Consider the following 24,805-nt stretch of genomic DNA (forward strand, 5'->3'; position numbering starts at 1 on the left):
CCACTAGCCCAGGTTGCTCCAAGCCCCATCCAACCTGGCCTTGGACATTTCCAGGGATCCAGGGGCAGCCACAGCTTCTCTGGGCAACCTGGGCCAGGGCCTCCCCACCCTCACAGGGAAGGATTTATTCCATATATAACGCATTTTTTTCCATATATTTTTTATCTAAGCTTTGACTCCTATTCTTCTTCTTCTTTTAACCCCTTCTCAGATTTCCACAGGGCATTGCCCCCCTTAACTGGTGAAGAGCTTTGCACTCTGGGTGTGTGGGGGAAGAACAAATTTGCAGCTGCTCTTCCTTAGTGCTGCAGGTCCTGCTGCTCTTCCCTGTGTTACTAAACAGCCTCATCCTCAAACACGATATTGGGGTTCATCCCAGTTTGTTCTTAAATATCAGCTTGGCTGATAGAAGTCATAAAAGAAGGAGAAGGTTTCTTGGAGGGTCGTCATGGTTTGAAATTATGGGCATAATAATTGCTTGGGTTTTTACTGTGCATTCCCCGGCGCTGACTCTGAATTTCACTGCGGTTTTCTGGCATTCGGCACATAAAACTCATATGAACCTCATCTAAAACTCCTATAAAATCTTATAAAACTAGTCCTCAGAGCAGTAAAACCCACGATGGCAGGGTGGAACATGTTCACCCAGCAGAAGATGGGCTGTTCCACGGTAAAATAGAGGGGCTGTTGAGGCCAGTGACTTTTGCTGCCATAAAATCCCTTTTTTTGGGATGTTCCAAGCATGAGCAATTCACCAACATGGTAAGAGGTGAGGCCAGGAATGAGGATCCATCCCTTCCTCCTGGGAATCTGCTGGCAGACAACCCTGACTGCCCTCCAAACACTGCCACTGTCCTCCCATCCTTTCCTGGAGGTCACACAAGTGTCACCCCCACCAGGACCGGAAACAAAGGCATTTCTTTCCCTGTCATTTTGACTCCTTGGACAGGAGAAGAGCTGCTGGTTGGAGTTCTCTCAGACATCATAAAACTTAATTTAAAAGTTTTTTTTTTTTTAATTTAAAAAAGTCAGTTTTATCAGCTTATACTTCTAGCAGTCAGTGTTGTCAGATAGAAGTCCGAGGGGTTATTCCTGTTCCAAGGACGTGTTTCTCAGAGTTCATTTCGATGAATTTACTCATAATCTTATCTTTTGCCTTTAAACTTTGGGAACCAGATGTTTGGTGTAATAATTCAAGTGATGTTTTCCAAAAGACGTGGTGCTTGGGGGGCATGGGTTAGTTCAGTGCTGGGTTCGTGGTTGGACTTGGTGGCCTTACAGGGCTTTTCCAGCAAAAATAATCCTGTGATTCTATAAATACAGCAAGTCTTGTCCTCATCACAGGAGCACAGAGCTGCTGGTTCCTTCTGCTCCAAGCAGAACCAGCTTTTGTTTTCCTCACTGAACTCCCTTGGGGCTGAAGTGGGGTCAGGCCGAGTAACCACGAGATTTTGGTTGGTTTGGTCAAGGAAAACCTTGATTATTAATTTTCTTTTTGCTAAGTCAAGAATAGGCAGGGGGCTCTTACACCTCACCCTCATGCAACTTCACGCCAAGATGCAAGTTATAGAAATTATTACAGATAAAAGGTAATCAAAGCTTCAAAAAGAAAGTGGGTTTGGACTTGGGGGCCTCATTACCTCCATCCTCAAGCTCAGGTCAGTCTGGGTCCTGAAACGGGACGTGTCCCTCAAGCCATGAGTGTTATAGAATCTTTAGTTGTCCTTTGCTTTCAAATTCATGGCAAAGACTTGAAGGAAAGCACCACATGTAGGGGAACCCTGTTTTTGGACAAGGGAACCACAGCAGGTCTCAGTCTCTGGGCTTGAACACAGGGTTGGAAGTGGCATCACCCTTACAGAGAGAGGAAGTGATCCCAGTATTAAATTCAAGGCTTTATCTTGGAAAAGCATGGAATTTTTCCACCCCAGCTGTACCAACCCTTTAGCACCAAGAGGAATGGTAAAAGGGAACATTTAAAGGCCAATCTCTCTCCCCTCAATTAGAGAGAATCAGAATAACTTAATTTATGGTGTAGTTGCTGTTCTAACACGGAAATTCAGGTTTTTACAGACACACAAAAAACTCCCAAACCAGCTGGGGTTCAGGATATTTCCTGAAGGCAAAGGCAGCCACACTTGAGTTAATGTCAGATGTAAAAAAACCACAAACCTCATTGTTTCTGGGTGTTGGTGAGTGTTTAGGTGTCCTCTGCTTTTATGGGATCTGAGCAGGAATTCGCTGGAACAAGTGGAGCATCAGCACCAGCCACAAAGCACCACTTGTGTCTCTAGTGCAGCTCCACTTCCAGACATGGCCAATCCTTTCCTGCTGGAAAAGAGTTGGAGAAACAGATAACCCCCACATCTGCAGTGATTAGCATGGAGCTCATGAATATAAAACACATGCAAATGAAGGCTGCACAGCTGCCTCTCCACGGGGAGGGCAGTGAAATACTCCTCAGCCCCTCCGTGGTTTTCCATAAATCCAGGTCTGGAGGGATTTTAAAATCTGCAGAGGTAGGACAGCCTGGAGGATCAGCAGCTTTGGGGTCGTACCTGTTTTAAGTTGTGATTTATTTCATACTGTGGTTGCTGAGGGAAGAGGCTGGAAATGCTGCTTGGAGAGGACTTTCCCTGCTCAGTGGACGTGGAGTGGGAAACCTCCTTTGGCTTTTCCAAGGTTTTTAGCTTCTCCTTGGGCTGCAGTAAATGGATTTTTGGCTCAATTTTCCAAGGCTGTGTTATAGTGCTCTCCAGACCTTGTGTAACTGGGTTTGGGGGTTTATGAAGTAAATATATTAGTGGTGCTGGAGCATAATCAGTTCTGGCAGTGCTGAGGGTAATTGCTGCCTGTTTAATCTAACACACCTCACTCAAGCTCCTCATGCATTGCTTGACTCACCCAAAAAATACATTTACTGCTATTTTTGTGTCCTCAGCCTCTTCTGAGAGGTAGCTGTGACCACGGCATCCCTTGCAGGTGGCTTTTGCCCAAGCACAGCGTTGATATTATTCAAGTGTAAGACTTGAATTGTGTTACTTTAGCTCTCAGATCCCAGTTTGATTTGACTGTGAAGCAGTTTCCATAAATAATGGTGAATTGCTAACTTACCACTCAGGGGAAGCTCTTGTGGGTTAAATTTGGATTGTTTCCCCAGGAGTTTGCTGTTTTATGGATTAAGTAGGGGTGAGAATCTACCAGAATTGTATAATAACGCTAACGAAGAGTTAACATTTATATTATATGTATATTATATATTTATATAAATGTATGAATACCATGACTCTTTCCTGTGGGACCCTTTGTCTGAGATGAGCTCAGCTGGCTGGAACATGGAGATAAACCCCCCCAGCTCATGGATTTGATCCCCATGTGGGCTCTTTGCTTTCAGGGTTGGACTCAGTGACCCTTGTTGGTCCCTCCCAGCCCGGAATATTCTGTGATCCTGTGCTATTATTGCCACAACTCCAGGAGTTACCCACTGTACCTCTCAGCAAGGATAAAATCCTTGTGCTGCCTGTCAAGAGATGCCACTCTGGTGCCAGTTTGTGCCAGTCAGACTTTTTATCAGCTGTTGAGGGTGTGGACCCTTCTCTTCTTGGAATAGTTCTCAGCTGACACAACCCCTCTGTGCTTCCTGAGTCACTGGCCGTGTCTGATCACAGACAGAATGTGAAGGTGGCTCCCAGGGGCTGCTTTTATACCCATTTTTAATACATCTCTGTGCCATCAATCCTTTTTGCCCTCTGCATCTCCCCCTTCACTTCCCCTGTGCCAGGAGTGGCTTTAATATTCTGTGACATCTGACAGTGCTTCTGCTTTAATTAATGCTGGGGTTTGGCACAATTTATCCCTGTTGCACCTATTGATATCAGCATGATAATGTGAATTAATGTTAATTCAGCAGCAGCCTCTATAATCTGATCAAATTAACACCAGCCATGTCCTGTGTAGTATCTCCTGGCTGCAGGGCCAGGGATCACACGGTACATTCAAGCATTTTTCTCCTTCTAATCAGAGAATCACACCCTGTTTTGGGTTGGAAGGGACCTCAAAGCCCATCCAGTCCCACCCCCTGCCTGGGCAGGGACACCTCCCACCAGCCCAGGTTGCTCCAAGCCTGAACTGCCCTTGATATTCCATCATTCCAGAGGTGGAAAGGAGAAGCCCTTCAAGGGTTTCTCTTCCCTAAGGGAAACAGAAAATCATTATCAGACTTCACGGGACATCCTGGAAGATCCCAGCACTTCATCACTCACTGGGGGAATTTTGAGGTCCAGCTTGGGACTTTAATTTGCTTTTAGAGGTGTCAGCACAGTGAGGACAGGACAGGTTTTTTGTTGACCAACAGAGTCTTCAAAAGCTTGTTCACTACCTCTGAGTCTTTAAATTCATCAATATTAAAGCAGACTTTCAGAAAGGGCTCTTTTTTCTTTTTTTTTTTTTCTTTTTTTTTCCTGTGGAAATCTTGTTGGGCACTCCCTGGCAGGGCTTAAGCCTTTCAGCTGGGAGCCACTGGGAATAGAAATATATGTTAGAAACAGTCAGTAAGTGCTAATAATCTGCTCACAAGGCATAAAACAAGTGATTAGAGGGAACTGGGACGTTTTCTAGCCTATTTGGAGGGTTGTACAGTTTGCTTATATTGAAAAAAAAGCTTGTAAAATCGGATTTCTAAAGCATTTTTTGTCTGAACAAGCTGAAATGTTGGTCTCTCAATGCCCAACAGAGCCTAAATCACCCAGGATTTTTGATATGTGTCTTCCAACTGGGATACCTCGGAGGAAAACCTCTCCTGTTGGAGTTCATTCCCTTTAGGGAAGGGGAGATTTTAATGCCTGGGGGGATTTTCAGAGGTTTTATTTTCAACTGGAGCTTTTTTCAAATGGCACATTTTCTTGGTTTCACCTTCAAATTTATGGAAGCCGTGTTTATTAATTCCAGTAGCAGATTTTTATAGGCCACCAAGAGACGGGGCAGTGGCTGGTCCTTGGTGGTTGCTCTGCAGAACCTGGGAGAGGTTCACGGTAGAAATCTCACATCTTCTGGGGCTTAATGAAAGTTTAGCTCGTTTAAAAGGGTGTTAATGAAGGTTTTCAAAGAAAAGAAATAAGAAATTAGGTCTTCCCTGGCGAGTTTTATAAATACACCCCAGGAAGACTCTCCAGAGGTTCCTGGTTGGCTGATATTCCATTTCCTTAATGAATTTTATCACTTTCCAGCACCGCACACTTGATCTTGGTACAGTGTTTTTAATAAGGTTGATTGAAAGTATTTAGGACATGTCGGAAATAAGTGAAAGGAGAAAAAAAATGGGAAAAAATCAGTCATTAACTTGAATTTATCTGTAATAGCTCAGACCTCAGCATCTCTATTTCCCTTTTGAGTTAATTGGGTATTTTCTGATTACACCGTGGCTTTCAGGTGGGACATAAAAATTCTCTTTATTGGGTATTGTGAGGAGTGGTAGTAAAATTTGGTTTTCTTCTGGCCTTTAAAGAGAGGGATTGGCCTACCTGGAGACCTAAAAATGTCTCTGAAAGTCCACTTTGACTGACAAAATGCCAGTCAGGAGATGAGCCCAAGAGGCTGGAGGAGGTCAGGAGGCTGCACTGGAGGGACTGGATCCCCAGAACCAGCAAGTTTCAAGCAAATATGGTGAGATAGTGTTAAATTAAACCATCCAAATGCAGTTTCCCTTTAATTGAAGAATTGTATCAGTATTCTTAAGGGATTAGGTGCAGTAGGAGCTCTGGGAGCTGGTGTTGGAGCAGGACTCCATCAGTTTGGGGATGTAGGAAGGTTAAAACATCCCAAAACATTGGGAAGCATCTCAAATAAATTTAAGGCAAATTATGACAACCTGAAGCCAAACCAGGGAACAGAGGCTGATGTATGACCCGAAGTTGTTGAGGGCTCAACAGATCCATGCAGTTCACCTCTTCAGTAATCCCAGAATGTGCCGAGCTGGAAGGGACCCTCCAGGACCACGGAGCCCCATCCCCAGGGTCACCCCGTGATGGGCTCGTGTTCCCAGCGGTGTCACGGCACGCTTTGCAAGAGCTTTAGGAACGTGGGGATCGCTGCCACCTCATTCCACACGGGCTTAAGGAGCTGAAACAAGGCCTCCTGATGCACTTTGGGCACGAGCCCACTTGTGTCCAGCCATGGAGCTCTTCAGGACAGCTCCCAAATCCCCTCCTCTTGGATTTCCCCGAGAAACCCCCGCGGTGGCAGCAGCTGTGACCTTTCTCCAGGTGCCCAAGCGTGAGGCTGGAGGAGCTGCAAAATACCAGAGGGCAAAATATAGTAACAGGCTGGGGGGAAGCAGGCCTGTGTCCAGGGAAAAGGTGGAGGCAGGCAGGAGCCATGGAGTATTCCGAGAGCGACGGCGATTCCGCTGACGACGAGCGCGGCTTCTCGGGGAGCAGCGACGACGACGAAGGCCGGGGAGTGTCCGAGTCAGTGCCAGGGTGGTGGTGGTGGCACTGCTAGTAATTAATACATTTTTAATGGCTAATTAATGGCTGGATTTAACACAGTGCCCTTCTAGGAGCTGCTTGTGCGTTCGGTGCTGTGCTCCTAAAGTAACTCCTTGTTGTATTTAGTGCCGTGCTCTTGCAGTAATTACCTGTTGCATTTTAGGCTGTGATTTGCTAGGAATTGCTTTCTCATTTAATTCTGTGTCCTGGTAGTGGGTACTGGTAGTAGTTACTCGTTGCATTTAGTGCCATGCACTTATTAGTAGTAACTTCTGTATTTAATGTAGTAGTTAATTTTGCTTTTAATGCTTACTAGTAGTAAGTTCTGCATTTCATGCTGTGCACTTGTAGTAATTATTTGTAGTAAATAGTATTTACTTTTGCAGTTAATGCCATGTACCTGTAGTAGTTACTTTTGCCTTTAATGCTGTGCACTCATAGTAGTTAGTTTTGCACTTCACTCTTTGCACTTGTTGCATTTAATGCCATGCACTCACTAGTAATTACTCTCTCCTTTAATGCTGTGCACTGATAGTAACTAATGGTAGTAATTACTTTTTCATTTGATGCTGTGCACTTGGAGTACTTACTGGGAGTAATTACTTTTGCCTTTAATGCTGTCCACTTACACTTCTGCATGTAATGCCACGTCCTCACTAGTAATTCCTTTTGTATTTAATACTGTGCACTGGTAGTCAGCAGTGCTAGTAGTAACTTCTGCATTTAATGCTGTGCACTTGTAGTAATTCCTTTTTGCATGTACTCACTAGTAATTATTGTTGCATTTCATGCCATGCTCTTGTAGTAGTTATTTTACATTTAATGCTGTTCAGTGGTAGTAATTACTCTTGCCTTTAATGTCGTGAACTTGTAGTAATTACTTGTTGCATTTAATGTCATGCACTTGCAGCAGTAACTTCTGCACTGAATGCCGTGCAGTTTGAGTAATTACTTGTTGTATTTCATGCCATGTAGTAGCTACTTTTTCATCTCTGGTAGTGATTAGTGGTAGTAATTACTCCTACATTTAATGCTGTGCACTTGCACTAGTTACTCTTGCACTTGATGCTGAGCACTTGTAGGAATTAGTTGTCTCATTTAATGCCATGCACCTGCTAGTAATTACATTTTCACTCAATGCCTTGCACTGCTAGTGTTTATTTTTGCCTCTAATGCCCTGGAATTCTGCGCTTCCAGTGGTCTCCTGTTGTGTTTAATCCTGTAAATTAATTCCCTTTTTGAACGTGGGTTGGCAGGTTGTGTGGCTGGAGGGCAGCAGGGGTTGGTTGGTGGGGTGGTGGCCCTGGGCCTGTTGGGGCCCTGGGCCTGAGGCTGCATGAGGTGTTGGGAGCACCGGGAAGTTTTGGGAGGTGTTGGGAGCACCGGGAAGTTTTGGGAGGTGTTGGGAGCACTGGGAAGTTTTGGGAGGTGTTGGGAACACTGGGAGGTGTTGGGAGCACTGGGAAGTTTTGGGAGGTGTTGGGAGCACTGGGAGGTGTTGGGAGTGCTGGGAGGTGTTGGAGCCTTGGGAGGTATTGGAGCCTTTGGGAGGTGTTGGAATGTTGGAAGCAGTGGGAGCGCTGAGAGGTATTGGAGCACTGGGAGGAGTTGGAACCTTGGGAGGTGTTGGAGGCTTGGGAGGTGTTGGGAGCATTGGGAGGAGTTGGAGCCTTGGGAGGTGTTTGAGCCTTGAGAGGTGTTGGAATGTTGGGAGCAGTTGGAGCGTTGGAAGGTGTTGGAGCACCAGGGGGATTTGGAACCTTGGGAGGTGTTGGGAGCACTGGAAGGTGTTGGAGCCTTGGGAGCAGCTGGAGCACTGGGAGGTGTTTGAGCGTTGGGAGCAGTTGGAGCCTTGGGAGGTGTTGGAGCATTGGGAGGTGTTGGAATGTTGAGAGCAGTTGGAGCGTTGGGAGGAGTTGGAGCCTCAGGAGGTGTTGAAGTCCTGGGAGGTGTTGGGAGCACTGGGAGGTTTGGGGAGGTGTTGGGAGCATGGGGAGGTGTTGGGAGCACTGGGAGGTGTTGGGAGGACTTGGGAGCCTTGGGAGGTGTTGGGAGCACCGGGAGGAGTTGGAGCCTTGGGAGGAGTTGGAGCGTTGGGATGTGTTGGAGCACTGGGAGGTGTTGGGAGGTCTGAGCTTGGCTTGTGTTTCACCAGAAGGTTCAAGGTTGGTACAGAAGGTGGTAAAAGAGGACTTTGGAGGTACCAAAGATCGATTCCATGCTGATTAAAAGGATGTATCAAGTGCAGAATAGCAAACCCCACAACAGTCCCTTGTGTGTTGGAATCTCCAGTTTCAAGGTTTATTTAAAATGTTTGATGAAGCCACCAACTGTAGTGCATTTTCCCCTTCTATAATCATCTAAATATAATATAGTGACCATCATCATGCCTTTAATCCAGAACTATAAAGGGATGAACTATTTTTTTGTGACAGAAATTCATCTGAGATAATGGGATAGATATGTTAAGTTTTAACTGGAATTACGGAACACCCAGAAAGGTTGCAGTCATTTTAATGGATCAATGTTCCAGTGAAAGTTGGCTACAGCAACTTAAGGGGATATTAAATACCATAATTCCTTACCCTCTCTATATTTACCAAAGTTTTAGAAGTTAATAGAGATAATTATCTACTGCTATTCAGCTCCTTCTTTCTCCTTGCTATCAATTACCATAATTTCATTTATCAGTGGGGTAAATTAGCACTAATACACACTTAATTTCAGTGCAAATAGACTCAAAGTCAGCATTTGAATATTAATGTTTCTGTCATTTGTGTTTCTGCTTGCTCTGTTTTAAAGGTATTGACATAAAGACATCTCAAAGGCAATTAAAGTTAATTAATGATTACTTTAAAGGGAGAGATGAGTGCACATGCATCACCCTTTTTTACTGCTTTAATACCTCCAGTCTTTAAATGAGGACATTTTTACTTCTAACAGCACCTTTAAATCTCATTTTCTGCCTCAGTGGAAATGCACAGTCTAAACGAATTAGGGGTGTTTAGAAGGAGAGGTCTCTTTTGCCTGTGATCCACTTACCCTTCATACCTGGAAAGGTGGGAGTGAACTGGGATGAAATGAATCCTGTGCATTTCCCTCCCCAACACAGAAAATGCATCTCTTGAACCCTGATGGAACAGCGAATCAGCCGGATTAAAATCAATTAAATTGGTGTTTTATTATATGTGTAATTTGTAGCTTTTACCTGCTTGAAGCCTGGGTGGGCGATGAAAACATCAGGGCAAATTGTGCCTCCCAGAAATGTATTTTTCTGAAGGGCTTGAAGGATCCTGGATGTCTGGAAATCAAAAGATTGTCGTGGAAATAATGCAACTGGCTCAAGAAATGTGTTTTTCCTTGCAGGGAGGACGTCAGAACAGCCAATGTCATTGCGGCCGAAGCGGTGACGTGTCTGGTCATAGACAGAGAGTAAGTACATCCCTCCCCTGCCTTGGGCTTTGCCTCCAATTTGCACCTTTTCCAGAGCTTTGGAGAGCCTTTGATGGTTTTCTCCAGAGAGGCCATTTAATTTTGAGTGATGCAGTCCCAGTGTGTCTTGATACTTCAAGGGGGATGTCTCCAATATTCCAGATATTCAGAGGGAAGGCGCCTCTGAATCAGCTCAGTAGTGGCAAACACTGACAATGAAGAAGGGCAGACACAAAATGGAAGTAACTGGGGAATGGAATTCCTGTGGAAACGGAGCTGGTGCAGTGGAACACAGCGTGAGTTCATCCTGGCAAATATTAGAGCAAGATGATGTTACTCCAGCCCGTGTGGGGCGGGGAGTCCTTGGGTGAAGGACACGGCCCTGCTTGGAGCTCTGTGGCTCCAAGGACACAGAGGAGATGAGAAGAGTAAAATAATATCTTGTCTAGGGAGCTTGAGGGAATTAGGGGGGGTTATTCCAGAAAAAAACATGCCTGGATGATCCAGTGCTGTGAATTCAACTGCTCCTACAGTTGTTGGGAATGCGATTAAAAGCAATGAGCATGACACAGAAATTCAGTGTGACTCCTGCAGTGGTTTTCCAGTTGTGAGGGCGGTGAAGTGTTGGTATAAACCATCAAAAGGTTTCTCTTCCATGGGAATCTTTCCAAGGGAATGTGGTGTCAATCTGTGAAAGCAAGAGAGAGGCAAATGGAATGAACAGGGATTGACTTCCCCAGGGCAGGAACCCAACGGGACCTGCAGGATGGAGTCAAAAGCCTTGGGAAAACAGGAAAACTTTGCCACTGTTTGAAAGGAAAATAAATCCACTGGATTTTTGAAATGTGTAGGACCTCCCTGTGTGCTGGGAGCTTTCAGTGGGGTGTGGGACAGCACTGAGGGTCAAGGGAGGGGATTGTCCCCCTCTGCACTGAGGCACCTCCCCTCGAGTCCTGGGGGCAGTTTGGGCACCATAACATAAGAAAGATCTAAAGCTGTTGGAGAGCATCCAAAGGAGGGATGCGGGGATGGGGAAGGGCCTGGAAGGGAAGCCATGGGAGGAGCAGCTGAGGGCACTTGGTGTGTTCAGCTGGAGGAGACTGAGGGCAGAGCTCACTGGGGGCTGCAGCTCCTCCTGAGGGGCAGCTCCATCTCTGCTCTGTGACCAGGGACAGCACCCAGGGAATGGCTGGAGCTGTGCCAGGGCAGGGTCAGGTTGGATCTCAGGGAAAGGTTCTTCCCCCAGAGGGTGGTTGGCACTGACCAGGCTCCCCAGGGCAGTGGGCACAGCCCCAAGGCTGCCAGAGCTCCAGGAGCATTTGACAACACCCTCAGGGACAGGGTGGGATTGCTGGGGTGTCTGTGCAGGGCCAGGAGCTGGGCTGGATGATCCCTGTGTGTCCCTTCCAGCTCAGGACATTCCATGATTCTATGAAATATCACAAAGTGTTGCTTTGTCCCTGTGTTCCCTGGGCACACCATGTTGATGCAGGACATGTTGATGCTGTCAGAGGTCAGAAGGGACCTCTGGAGCCCTTCCTGTCTTCTGGAGAGACACAATTCCCTGCTCAAGTACCTCGGAGGGATGATCTCCACACCCTCAATCCCACTTTGACACAAGTGCTTTGTACCCAACTATCTCACACTCCTCCATTTCTAGAAATCTGGTGTTCTGCAAAGGTTGAGTTTGGGAATAATACCTCGGAAATCCTGATCCTTCTGATGTGTTAATTTATTATGGATTAAAAAGAAATATGGTCTCTCCATTGAGCACAGGTGGGGAACACCAGGGAGGTTCTTTCACGTACACAACCGAGGGAACCTGGTGGATCAAACACTCACTTCATTCCCTTCTTGGTTTTTGGGGCAAAGAGAAGAAGAATTATTATTCATTAGATTACTTAGCAAGAAATTCTTTTAAGAATGTTTATATTTTTATTAATTAGATAATTTAGCAAGCGTTAATTCAGAGAAATACAAAGCAACAAGAATTTTGTGCCCTCTTTTTTTTTACCATTTTGCAACAGGTATTTTTGGTTTGCACTGTAAGCATTTAAAAAAAACCCCATAACTAATCATTGCAGAGTCACTCATTCCTGATCATGTTACAAAGAGTTTTATTGCTTGTCTCCTGTGCCTTCTCCTCAGAGTATAATGCCCTTGAAATAGTGAGGAAGCACAAGTGAAATTCAACCTGATGAAGCTGTAGTTAATCTACACCAGAGATTCTAGTAACACTCTGCAATTAGTAGCAGAGTATTTATAAGAATCTTATTTATAGGACAAGAAAATTGATGCTATTTATAGCACTCTTTATCATTCAGGGAAGGTTGTCCTGTGTCCTGCCCAGTGCTGAATTTCTTGTCATAGTTTTTCTCTTGGGCTGTTCTTTTATAGGCATGGGAATAACTGTAGGAGCAAATTTTAATGTGGAGAAAAGCTGGGAAATTCTGTTGATGAGGAAAAATATCATTTCTTTCTGTCCAGATACACCAAATATTACCCAGTTTGGGTTATTGTGGTCATGAGAGATGCTCATGCTGAGGGGTGGTGTCATTAAGGCTGCCAAATATTTTCTATTCCAAGCCAAGCTCTTTGCTTAGTCAGATGTAACTACTGACAGCAATTTTCATGCTCTGTGGGTGTCCTGCTCTGAAATGTCTCAGCAACAGTGATGTTGCCATTTCAAAACACAAATGATGGGAAAATACCATTTCCTTCCTGAGAAACTGGAGTGTTTCAGTCTCACTGACTGGGGTTCTTGTTACCCACCAGCATCACCTTGGCAGCAAGGGAAGCTCTTCCAACTTCCTTGTAAAAGTCTTCCCAAGACATCCAAAATTCCAGCTCATGCACAATCACACCTTGGTGTCACAGCAAGTTGTTCCTAGGAGAGACATAAGGCTGCTCTCTGGATCTGGGAATTTTATGAGCAATTTTAGGGCTGGTTTAGTGGCTGGAGGGTTTGTAGTTTGAGAGTAAATAGTGTGGGAAAGTTTCTTCCCAAGGATGGGCCAGGCTGCCAAGAGAGCTCTGGGAGAGCTGAGTTGGAGATGGGACACTGCTTGAGCATGGAAAGAGGAAATGTTTCCTCTAAAAAGCATCTCTGAAATTTAAAATAGGTCTAAAATGGTTCCAGGGGTGAAGCAGTGGGAGAAGGAAGTATCAGGAGGAAAGTGAAATAGTCTTTAATTACCAGACTCTCACCATGTTGGTGCTGCCTCGCTTTTTAATTTCCTTGTGAAACAAGAGGGCTGTTACAGCCACAAAAACACCCCAAAGATGCCCAAAAAAGCAGTGGAGTAATTTCTTGCAAATCTGGGCAGACATGCCTTGAAACAGTGGATTTCCAACTTCTTTTCTGGGGTAGAAACCAGCAGAATTGAGATCTAACAAATAAAACAACCTGCAGTGAGGAAGCATTTGATGTGTCCCATGGAATTCAGCTCCTTTGTTCCCACCTGTCTTTGTCCTGGCTGCCCCATCCCTGGAAGTGTCCAAGGCCAGGTTGGAACACCCTGGGCTAGTGGAAGGTGTCCCTGCCCATGGCAGGGGTTGGAACAAGCTGCTCTTTTAAGGTCCCTTCCAACCCAGACCATACTGGGATTCTGCAATTCCCACTGGGCTCATTTTGGTCACCCAAGGAAGACTGACAGCAAGCAGAACATTTGCTACAGCATTTAAGAGAACTTTAAGAGTTGGCATCATGCCAGAAAACCCAAAAAAACCTTAGTCTCATCCTACTTGGTCAGGTGCATTTGAAAGAAAGAACTGAATAATCAGAAAGCAAAACTTCCAGGGAATTTCGTTTTATAATCAAAAGTTTCACCCTGGAAGAGCAGGTTCCTTAATCCAGTAGGGAAAATAAAAGGAGATGGTGCCAAGGCTGATGGAATGAGGATGACAGCTCTGCTAAGGGACCCTGGGGCCCACCTGGTGTCCTCTCCATGCTCAGGCTTTCCAGGGAGACCAGGTGGGTGTAGCCAGGCTGTGTGGAGGGAGGATGTTCTTCCTGCCAGCCGTGGAGCACAGACCCGACTGGGGGCTCATGGAATTGCCTTGGGAAGTTCAGCCAAATCCACATAGTGTTCATGGGAATTGTCAAAAAAATTGGACAAACCATTTGAAGGAATTTGGAGAAGCCTTTGGATACTTGGGGAGCCAGATAAAAAAAACATTTTCTCCTGATCTGGGTAAACATATTAATATTTTATAGCAGCTGTCAGATGTCTTTTATTCATTTTTAATTCCTTTTTTTATTTTTATTTTTTTACATTTCCTGGGCTTTCTGTGTTTAGGGCTTGCCTTTGACCCTACATGAACTGAAATCAAGCCTGTTGCTAATGAAGTATTTCCTATTGTGCCACTGCAGTAATTCATCCTCTGGGAAGAAACTAATCCTGGGAGATGCCCGAGGATGTTGCCTCCAAATTGTTTCAAGCTTGGCCTTGTCGTGGCTCATCTTGGTGAATGTTCAGGCTCCCTGGAGGAGTCATTAGTTTTGTTGCAGAAGCCCAGTTGGGCTGATGGGGGGAAGGGTGGCAGTGCCCATCTGCTGGATTTGATGGATTGCTCCTCTAGGAAATTGTCTATAAAAGGCCTTTTGATAAAAATTTTGGCGACACACCTTGAGCACCTGTTGTGTAAATCAGAATAAAGGCACGCAGACACACTTCACTTGCAGCTCCTTTGTGGGGAGAGAAAAGGGGAGGAAAAGATTCCAAACTCATTCCCAACATTTGGATCATCACTGATGCTCTGAGAAGTTGGTGCAACTTTGTCCTTCTTTTTTATTTTCACACCCACTTCTTGAAACTCAAAAAGTCTTAGAAAACATTCAGAGCTCCTCCTGAACTGTAAGAATATTTATACTTAAGTTGATTCAGGTTCATCTTTTATTTATATGTGATTTTCCCCCCCCCCATAATTTATTTATGATGCTAACAATGTTTTCTGGGGCTCTGAGATTTACCAAGTGTCAACGTCGTGGGTGCTGGGAGAACAAAATTGCCTCATGCAAATCTGATGGATCAGAGCCAGTAAAACTCAAGGCACAGAGTGCTGCAAAAGTACCTGATATTTGCAGATATTTAATGCTAAATGCTGTTTTTTCCAGCTTGTTGTCTCCTTCAGTTACACATATCAAGATGATACACTTTTTTTTTTTTTTTAAGGCAGCATTTCAAATATTTCAGCTATTTTGGGATTTTTCCGCTTTGCATTTTGCGGGTTTTGTCTGGTTTTAAAAGCCTTTTTGTCAGGGATAGCTCTGAGGTGTCAGGAAAGGTTTCTGGATCAACCCTCTTGGCAATGGAAGTTGGAGAAAAATAAAATAAAGTGTTATCTGAGCGTGACTGACCCTCCACAAGCTGAGCCAGACTCTTCCACTGGGGATTTTAGGTTTTGCTGCTTTAGTGTTTCTCCCAGTTGGAGCGAAGTTTATCCATGGAGAAAATTGGTTGTGAGGAGAGAATAGGAAAAAAATGAAGAGAAGAAGCTGTGAGGGGGAAAAAAAACCAGAGCAGTTTTCTGATTGACTCCTTGGGGAGGTTGTGACTGAGCTGACACTTCAACAGCAATAACAGAGTGAGCTTCAATGTCTTGCCCAGTCCTAAGTCTTGCTTAACTTTTTTAATAAAAACTTAAGGACATCAGACTAACTTGTTACTCCTTGCAGTGACATTTTCTTCTGTGTTTCACTAGAGAAAGATTTATTTGCACTGCCAGTAAAAAAAAAACAAACAGGGTTGTTTAACCCTGCCACATTTTCCAAAGCAAACCAAGCCCAAATTACATTTTAAGCCCTAGATCATGTCTTACGGTGATCCAGGAGGATTTTGTTAATTAATTATCTGAATATGTGGTTTTTAATTGAACATTAACATCCACATCTTGCATTGCTTTCACTGTTGCCTTGCAAGGGTTTGGCTTCAACCTCTGGCACATCCCTGGCACAAGGAAGAGAAACCTTGAGGTGTTGGATGATCCCTGGCACAAGGAAGAGAAACCTTGAGGTGTTGGATGAGCTGATTCGTTCATATTTTCACTTCTGGGCAAGGGGAATTTGGGGTTGAAAAGATACTCTGGTGATTCACACATCTTAATATTAAAAATATTCATATTAATAGTAACCAGCCTTGTTAAAAACCCCAAAGCAACTTCCCTGCAAGAGCAAAGGGGGCTTTGCCTTCTCTTCCTCAGTAATGAATTCCCGTTGCTTTCCCGGATGCCACAGAAATGATTTCCTCGATTATGTCGTTTAAAATGCAACCATTAAACAGAGTGGAAAGCTGGGGGGATTTTTCCTGAGTTACAGGAAGCAGAAAATCCCCAAATGGGTCAGGTTGGAAGGGCCCACAGTGGAGCATCTGGTCCCACCTCCCTGCTCCAGCAGGGCCATCCCAGAGCACAGGGCACAGGAGTGTGAGGGGGAATTACTCAGGGAAGGCCCCTTTGCAGCAGCTCTAGATCCAAATCACTGTAAATCCCTCTCCCAACCATCATCTCTTGCCTCCTATGGGTAAAACGTGGCTTTTTCCAGCTGCTGTTTTTAAAGCAAGATGATTTACCCCCCTCTGGTTCTCCTGGAAGTCCTGTCCCTGTTCCCTGTGTGCACACGGAGTACCTTCCATGGGATCAACCGTCTCCTGATGCTGCAGGACACTTAAGTACCCACTTAAGCCTGTCAGCAGGTTTAATCTCCCTGGGCACAGCGTGGCTGGGACAGTTTCATGAAGGGAACACGAAGCTATCCTGGCTGACCTCCTGTCCCACAGGATATTGCCTTTCCCAGCTGCCCCTGGCTCAGCCTGCCCTGGATTTCCCCCACCTGCTCAACAGCATCAATTCTCTTTGATCCTGCAGCTCCTCATGGTGAATATTTCCATGTTAAATATTATTCCTAAATTCAAAAATGTGGCCCTAAATGGTCATTTTAATATTTTTTTTTCATTTTTTTCCAGGTTTCAGTTAATTTGTTTTCGACTTAACAGCCATTTTTGCTCTTCTGCTCTGTGTTTGGTGCCTCAGGGGTGTGAGGAACATAAGGCTGGAGGGACTGCAGGGTTTTCCTTTGTGAGGCCGTGACCTTAAGGCACAGCTTAGTCAAGAGGCTGTAGTTTGCAGCAGTTCATCCTTTCAAATTAGCCTGGCTCTTTTCTCCTTTGCCAAGGGCTACTTTCTTCCTTGGAAAAAAGGAAAACTGGTCTGTGACAGACAGGCTGGGAATATTGGAAATGTATAGTAGGGAATGAGCTTTTCACCTGCAGTATTTTCATTCTAGGTATCCGCTGATATCAGTTCTTAGAATCATTAAAAATAATTTATTTCTAGTTTTTTATTTGCCTGGGGCACTGTTTGGTATCACCACCAAAGACATAACAGTTGGATTTTTTAGAATCATGGAATCACACACTGGCTTGGGTTGGAAAGGACCTCAAAGCTCGTCTCATTCCACCCCTGCCACAGGCAGGGACACCTTTCACCAGCCCAGGTTGCTCCAAGCCCCGTCCAACCTGGCCTTGGACACTTCCAGGGATCCAGGGGCAGCCACAGCTTCTCTGGGCAACCTGTGCCAGGGCCTCCCCACCCTCACAGGGAACAATCCCTTCCCAATATTCCCTGACCTAAATTTCCCCTCTTTCAGTTTGAACCCCTTGATGTGTTTTTGGGGGAGTGTTTCTTTTAAAGATGAGACAGAGGCAGAAATAAAGATTCTCCCTCACTTGGAAGCAGAGGGATTTCTGGGGATTCTGGTGGGAGGACGGGGATCGGGGCTGAGGTGCCACCACCAGCCACGTCCACATGCTCGCTCTGGAACTGCTCCTGGAGGGTGGAAAACCTCCAGCAGTTATTTCAGGGGGCTGGATAAATAAGTTTGGATCTTCTTGGCCTTGGTTATTGCACCTCCAGCATTTCTGAGGCCGCGTTTCCCAGCCCTGGCCCTAGTTTGGTTGGTCGTGGGCATCGAGATACAGCCCCTGGTTGCTGCCAAAGAGCCACAGTGGCTTTCGTGGCTCCCAAATGGACACTTCAGACATGGGGTAGTGGCAGTGCTGGGTTAGTGGTTGGACTTGCTGATCCCAAAATCCTTTCCAGCCTTAAGGATTCTACAGTTCTTCCCCTAAAAGTGCCCCTTTGTTTTTACAGCTCCTTCAAGCATCTCATCGGCGGCCTGGATGACGTTTCCAACAAAGCCTATGAAGATGCAGAAGCAAAAGCAAAGTAAGTGTCTGCTCCCTGTGTTCAGCAGAAAATCTTAAAACTCATTTTTATTGATGGTACATCACTGTAATTAAAAAAAACACCTCCTTTTTCTCCACACAATAGTGTAAAACTGCTTAAAAAGGAGAGAATTATTGTGAATGTGGAGGTGAGTCTCCTCGGGTCAGTGCCCAAAGCCAGGCGGCCCCAAGGTCCTTCTTAATCACAGCATTTGAGTCCTCAGAAGTGCTGGATCTTCCAAAAAATTCTCTTGAACTCTTGTAAGGTGAGAAACTCCGGCTCTTGGGATTGCAGTGGAGGAAATGGTTGTTGAGGATAATGGGTTTCTTCGGAGAGCTCTGCCCTTCCTCAGATACCTTCACAGAGTCTAAAGGTGGTTTGAGGCCAAGGGTGGGAGATGGGGGCTGGAGTGTATTGGGAGTTTAAAATATTTTTTAAAAAACCAATTTTCATTCATCCTTGATCTACAGTTGGATTTTAATCTGGAAGCTTCGTGATGTCTGAACTCTGATTCCCTCCCAATGATCAAACCTTGGAAGAGGAATTAGAAGAGAGTTCTGATTAGAGAGATGCTGAACATGAGCCAGATAGGATTCAAAGGCAAGAGTTGCTAAAAAGGAAATTAAATCTGCTCTGTACAACATTTCTTTGCTTTTCCTCCTATGCAATTATTGGCTTTTATTGGGATTTTTTAAGGAAGGGAGAGTGTGACTGTTCATCAGTGATCTACAGCTGCCTAAATTTAAGACTGCTCCTAAGTTCTACACAGTAACTTCTCATTAAACCAGAGAGGGTTGTAATAGTCTGTACCAAAGGTACTCCTGTGGAGAGAAAGTGAGAAGCCCTAATTGATTAAAAATACCTCTCTGTTCTTTTCAGAAACTAAATATCCATCTCAAGAAACTGAGTTTCTTGAGCAAAACCTGCTAATTCTGCAAAATACCAACAAGCTTCTTTTTTTATCATCTTTGAGTGATGTTTGAAATGCGTTTTTAATGATATTAAATGTATTTTAAGGTGCTAGAATGCAGGGTTGCAGTTTAGTTTGCAACAGGATTTCCCTGCCCCAGATCAAATGTGTAAGATTTCCTCTTAAAAAGAAGTTCTGTTAAAAAAGGTTAAGTTCCCTAAAACTCCTTTATCAACTTCCTTCTTCTGCCATCCCAAAAACCAGGGATTTTGGGCCCAGAATGCCAAGTCAAATGGACACAGTGCTATAGCAGCAGATATTACTGATAAATATATATTATTATGTATTATGTGTATTTTTATATATAGCTGAAATCATGGCATTTTAATGCCAAGAGCAGCTTCTACAAAGCATTTTACAAAGGGTTGGAAAATCAACTTTAGCAGCTTCAAGGAGATGGTCCCAAGTATTCCAGGCACGTGCTGTTATCCTTTGATATTATTTTTTGAGTGTTGCTATTTGGGTTTGATTGATTTCCATCAGAAGCAAAGGGAAGAAAACCTTGGCAGTGAAGCTGGGGATTTTAAGCTCTATTATTAATTATCACGGAGTTGTTTGCTATCCCGGGAATGTTGGGGATGTATGGGAGGCTTTTTGAGGATTGTTTTGTGAGTTTTTAGGGATCACTTTGTGTCAGTATCCCCTGTGTGCTGGGGGGACACTGCAGCTGAGGACCTATTTTGAATAAACTCTTCATTTGGGGAACCCCTGGGCTGACCTTCACATCTCTGAGCTTTTATCTTTATTCCTTTCCTTCTAATGCCAAGTATTTCATCCCAATGCAAGGGCAAAGCCAAGGGTTCCCGGTGATGGTGGAACAGATTAGTTTTGATACAGCTTTTCTTAAAAGCCAGAGGCCTTTGCCTGAGTCCTGTCACTCCAGGTAGGTGACAGTGGCATTATTGCCCTTCACATGTTGACATTTTGCCTTGGACAAAGCTGAAGGGACCAGTGTTTGCTGCCTGGAGAAACATCAAAGCAAGGAATGCTCTTGAAAAATGCGGCATTTACTAATAAAATACCATATTCACCTTTGCTGGGCTCCTTGAAAGCAAGCCATGCCTGCAAAAAGATGGATAGAAGAGGGAAAAATGGCAAAGTTACTTGGAGAGTGACTTGAAGAGTGGCCTTGGGAGCCATTCCAGGAAGTTTGGTCGTTCAGGAGTTAAGGAGAAAAGTCTCCTTGGCAGAAACTTTAACATGGATTCCTTTTCAAGCAGCTGTTAATCAGCTCCAGCTAATCGTCCTTCAAGAGCTTCTTTTTTCCAAGGGGGAGTTTGTGGTAGGGAAGGACTTGGCCGGTGAAGCATGTTCGGCTTTGGGGAGGGTTTACACCAATCCCACGGGTTTGTCCCTCTTTTTGCACCCTTGTAGCTCCTGTCTCCTGGTCAGAGCTCACGTGCTGGGTGGCAGAAGGCCTTGGGATGGGCAGGAATTTTCTGTGTCCCCTGTGGATCGAGTGGATCAGGATGATCAAGGCCAGGTTGAACAGGACTGATCTCGTGGAAGGTGTCCCTGCCCACGGCAAGAGGGTTGGAACTAAATGATCTTTAAGGTCCCTCCCACCCCAAACCATCCCATGACTGTAAATACCTACCAAATTGGTGGCACTGGGGGGTTTTGCCTCTTTCCACGCTGGAATGTGCCCCTGGGGTCACAGAGCTGGTAGGACATGGCTGAGGGGATGTCAGGCAGAAGCTCCAGGCTCAGAAGCTCTTTCCATGTGTCCATCAGTCCTCCATGGCTGGCAGAGTTGAACTATTTATTGAGTTTATCTCTTGATGACCTGGTGTTTTCCCAGCTAAGCCTTGAGGAATGGTCAGGGTGCTCCTGGGAGCTGGGGAATGATCTGTGGACCACTGAGCTGCCTCTTCCCACCCTTGGACATGGTTTGAAGGGAGAGCAAACTCCGTTCAGCTCCTGAAGGCAGAGAAAATGCTGATCAAAAAGAGCTGAGCTGAGCAGAGGGGCTTCCTGCACCATCACTGGGGAGTCCCAGAGGGACCAGGGCTGGGAGGGTTGTAATCCTATCTTTGTCTTGCATGGATGGTGTCTCCCTGTTCTGCATGGACACTTTGGATCGTGTCCCAGATCCCTGGCTCTTGGCTTGCACAGGCACCTGGAATGCCCAGCTCCAGTGGGAAGGGGACCAGGAGTCCCTGCCAAGCCAGTCTGGAAGGAAGTTGTTCCTCAAGGGCTTTGCCCTTCCCTCAAGGAGACACCTCTGTCTAGGAAAACAAGTGAACAAACCCTGGTTTATCCTCCTGCTCACCGGGATTGTCTTTATGACATGAGCTTCCCCCAGCACCAGAACTGATTTACTTCTTCCCAACTAATATCTTACTACCCAACTGATGCTTATTTTGGAGCCACTTTCCTGGTTTTTGCAAGCTTGGGATGGGCAGTTCTCCTTCATGTCCATCCTTTGTGCTCACTCTCTTAAATCAGCAATCACTGACATGTCACCTGTGAGACTATAATTTTAATTATGGCCTATAATTTTAATTATAGGATTATACAGACTATAACATTAATTATAATATTCTACTCCTCTGATGTATTCAGATGAGTTAATAAATTCATTGACTAATGAATGTTGTAGTTACATCCTTTACACCAGAGGAAAGGTGGAATAGAGAGGCAAAGGTGTGTCAGAGTCTGAGAAAACAGGAGTCCAGAGGAGCAGTGCCAGGCCCAGCCCTGTTGGTATTTAGGGCGTGAAGGAGATCCCTAAGTTATCAGGACACATATCTAAGTGTAGATCACTTCCAGATGGAGCACTGTGGCACTTCCATAAATCCAGGAGGAAGCAGGTGGGTGGTTTCTCCTGCTGTTGTCGGTGCCAAGTGAGGTGAGGGTTCAGCGAACACCCTTCTCTCCAGGCACACTAATCCCTCCTGCTGGCCCATTCCCCATCCAGAGACTCCTGAGGTTAATCCTGGGCACTAATTTAACAAAGTCATTGGAGAGGTTTCCCTCCAGCTTGGTGCCACCTTTCCATGGCATGGCTGGAGCAGGGAAGCGTCTCCCGTGACACAGCGACAGCACCGAGGTGTCCCTGCCCACCAAGCTGGGAGAGGTGCCTGGGCTTTGCCCATCTGAGCAGAGCCTGTCTGCTTCCATAACCAGTGTCCCTGTGCTCCTTTGCTCCCATCACGTCCAGGATTCTGGAGTTGTCTCCTGTGGCAGCAGGGCTTGAAATGAATCCGCTACTGCAACCTGGACTCTGATGCCTTCGTGCTGTTGCTCCAGACTCTCTGCAGGTCCAGACTATTTTGGTTGCACTTTTTCCTTGGTTTTCTCCCCGTTCCAGCTGCCTTGCAGCCCTGGGGGAATATGTCTTGTGTTGGCTTCTTTTCACAGGACTGAAGGAGGGCAGGGACCTTTGTGTAGATACCCAATGTCTTTCCCCTTCCTGGCAGCTCCTTCCCTGGATGCCCTTCACCTCCCTGGAGCTGTGTTTTAATTAACACCTTCATTTAACAGTTGCACTTGATGATCTAAGAGCTCTTTTCCAACCTTAATGACTCTATGATTCTGTCCAAACCTTTTGTTTCAGTGGCCTGAGTTGTCCCTTTTTTCACTTTATGCCCCCTCTCTCACTCCATTCATAGCAAAGCCTCCCAGCAGTTCATTGACCTAATTTGGGTGGTTATTAATATTTTTCCATTTTATATGCATTCTTTATAGATAGTTTTTCTCCTTCCACCCTGGCTTTAAAGGTAAAATTCACCACTCTGTTTAGTTTCTGCCATACCAGCATGTTTACAAGAAAAGGTATTTTTCAGTGTCCCGTGTGGCTTCTCTGAGATGTCTCCTGGAGGGCCACTGCTGGTTCATGGAGCAGGTTTGTGTCTCCTCCTTACACAGCCTCTCCTTTGGTTGTCTTTGAGACTTGTTTTTAACTTATTTGAAGTTGTCCCTGGGAGTTGAAAGCTTGTCACCCATGGACAGATCCAAGTGTTAGGAGGCAGCACAGATCCAGAGGGATGGATGTGTAGAGAAGGAAAACGTTGGTGCCAAGGACCTGCCATACAGACTATTTGCATTTCAGGGGATTTTCCTTTTGGAATAATTCAATTCTGGTTCCTTGGACTCAATATTAAGCAGTGCCTGGGGAAGGAATTCAGCTGATGAAGCATCTCCTCCAGCTGAGCATCACATGAAGGAACCTCAGCTCTTGCACTCCTGTCCCACAGAGGTGTGAGCAGGACCTGGCAGGGGATTCCCCTCAGAAACACAGCCCTTGTCTGGACAAAGAGATATTTTGATGCACCTTGTGTATAAAAACTGCTCTTTCTTTGTTGGGGATCTGATGGCAGCTTTTGCCAGAGGGTGGTTGGCAGTGATCCAGTCACACGTGGGGTGGCACCTCCATAAACTTATTAAGGCTGGATTGGCCCTTCAGCTCCATAAATGGGTGAGACCAGCTCATCTCCCTGCAAACTCCTGTCCTGGTGGAATGGGAAAGCTTTGTGTGCAGATGTTGTGTCTGCAGGACTCTGGGACCCGGGGGGTTTGACATCCAGCCAGCCCGTGGGGTTTGTGTGGATAATAAACAACCCCGGGCATCAGGAAAAGGGGCTTTGTGTTTCTTCAGCTTGTTTTCCTTTAGAAATACAGATAAGGAAAGCCAAGAGAGATTTCAACCCCTGCCAAAAGGGAAGTTGGCCGAGTTAAGGGTTCCAAAAATGGAAACTCCCAATTAAAGAGAATGATTTAGTGAAGGTCTGACTCCATGCTGGGCTGGAACTTTGGAAAACTCTGGCTGAAATAATTTACCAAGGCGTGGAACGTGACTAGATTAGTCTTTTTTTTTTTCCTTCAAGAGAGAATATTTTCTGGCTCATGGCATCAGGGCAGCCTGGAACCTGTGATGATAGGCTCCATCTCCCTTTGTGTCCATTCTTTTCTGAATCAGGGACCATATGGGAACCAGCTTTTGCCTTGGCTGTTTTTGGTGCCAGATTGGGGGGAAATCTGGGATGTGCAAAAAAGGGGGGGAAATGGGGTTGCAATAATTTCTTTGAAGCTGTGTAGATAATTAAAGTCATTCTTCTCCTTGCTGTGGAGAAATAACAACTGATCATCGATACCTGTTCAGTCTGTGTGAGTTTAAACATCCAGAAAAACTGAGATTTTAGGTGGCATTATTTGGCCTCTGATATGTAAGAGTCGTTTTTCTTTCTGCTGGAGAATTGTCACAGAGTTTAGCCTTAAATAACCTGCAATCTCATCCTGAAGCCACTGGTAATTTGGATCCAGGTTTGCCTCTCTGATTTTCCTGGCTGCTGTAATAAATAGAATTAGAAAATCAGCTCAGAAATCAATGGAAAATGCAGGAACCCACCAAGGGAACCTGCAGGGTGATGTCCATAAATAAAGGTAACTGAGGCTGCTACATTTAGGACTGTGCTTTTTGAAGGGGAATTGCTGTTTGCTGGCAGACTTTCCTCTTGAGAAGGTGCACTGTGGTGCTCACAAGGGATGTATATTAAGTTAGCTTTTAAACCCAGATCTGTCTTATTTAGGCAATAATCTCTACGCTGTCCCCTTGCTAAGCTGAGCTTTTGATGCGATAATGGCCCGTGTCAGGTGTCAGAGGGTGAACAAAAATCAGGCTGCTGTTCTAATGCCTGTCTGCATGGGTTCCAGGGGATTAGGGCTGGCCTGAGGAAATACAAATGCAGGAGAA

General features: G+C 45.3%; 1 protein-coding gene across 1 annotated transcript in view; it reads left to right on the forward strand.

Moving 5' to 3' along the window:
• The window catches only part of PRKG1 (protein kinase, cGMP-dependent, type I), a 367,703-nt gene that overhangs the window by 290,241 nt on the left and 52,657 nt on the right, over window positions 1-24,805 (forward strand). Inside the window, exons 8-9 of the mRNA XM_017832653.1 lie at window positions 9,852-9,917; window positions 18,066-18,140. Coding sequence (XP_017688142.1) covers window positions 9,852-9,917; window positions 18,066-18,140 — 141 coding nt within the window. The remainder of the gene's footprint in view (window positions 1-9,851; window positions 9,918-18,065; window positions 18,141-24,805) is intronic.

Source organism: Lepidothrix coronata, unplaced genomic scaffold (genome assembly GCF_001604755.1).
Source record: "Lepidothrix coronata isolate B3197 unplaced genomic scaffold, Lepidothrix_coronata-1.0 Scaffold204, whole genome shotgun sequence".
In the NCBI taxonomy this organism is placed as follows: domain Eukaryota; kingdom Metazoa; phylum Chordata; class Aves; order Passeriformes; family Pipridae; genus Lepidothrix; species Lepidothrix coronata.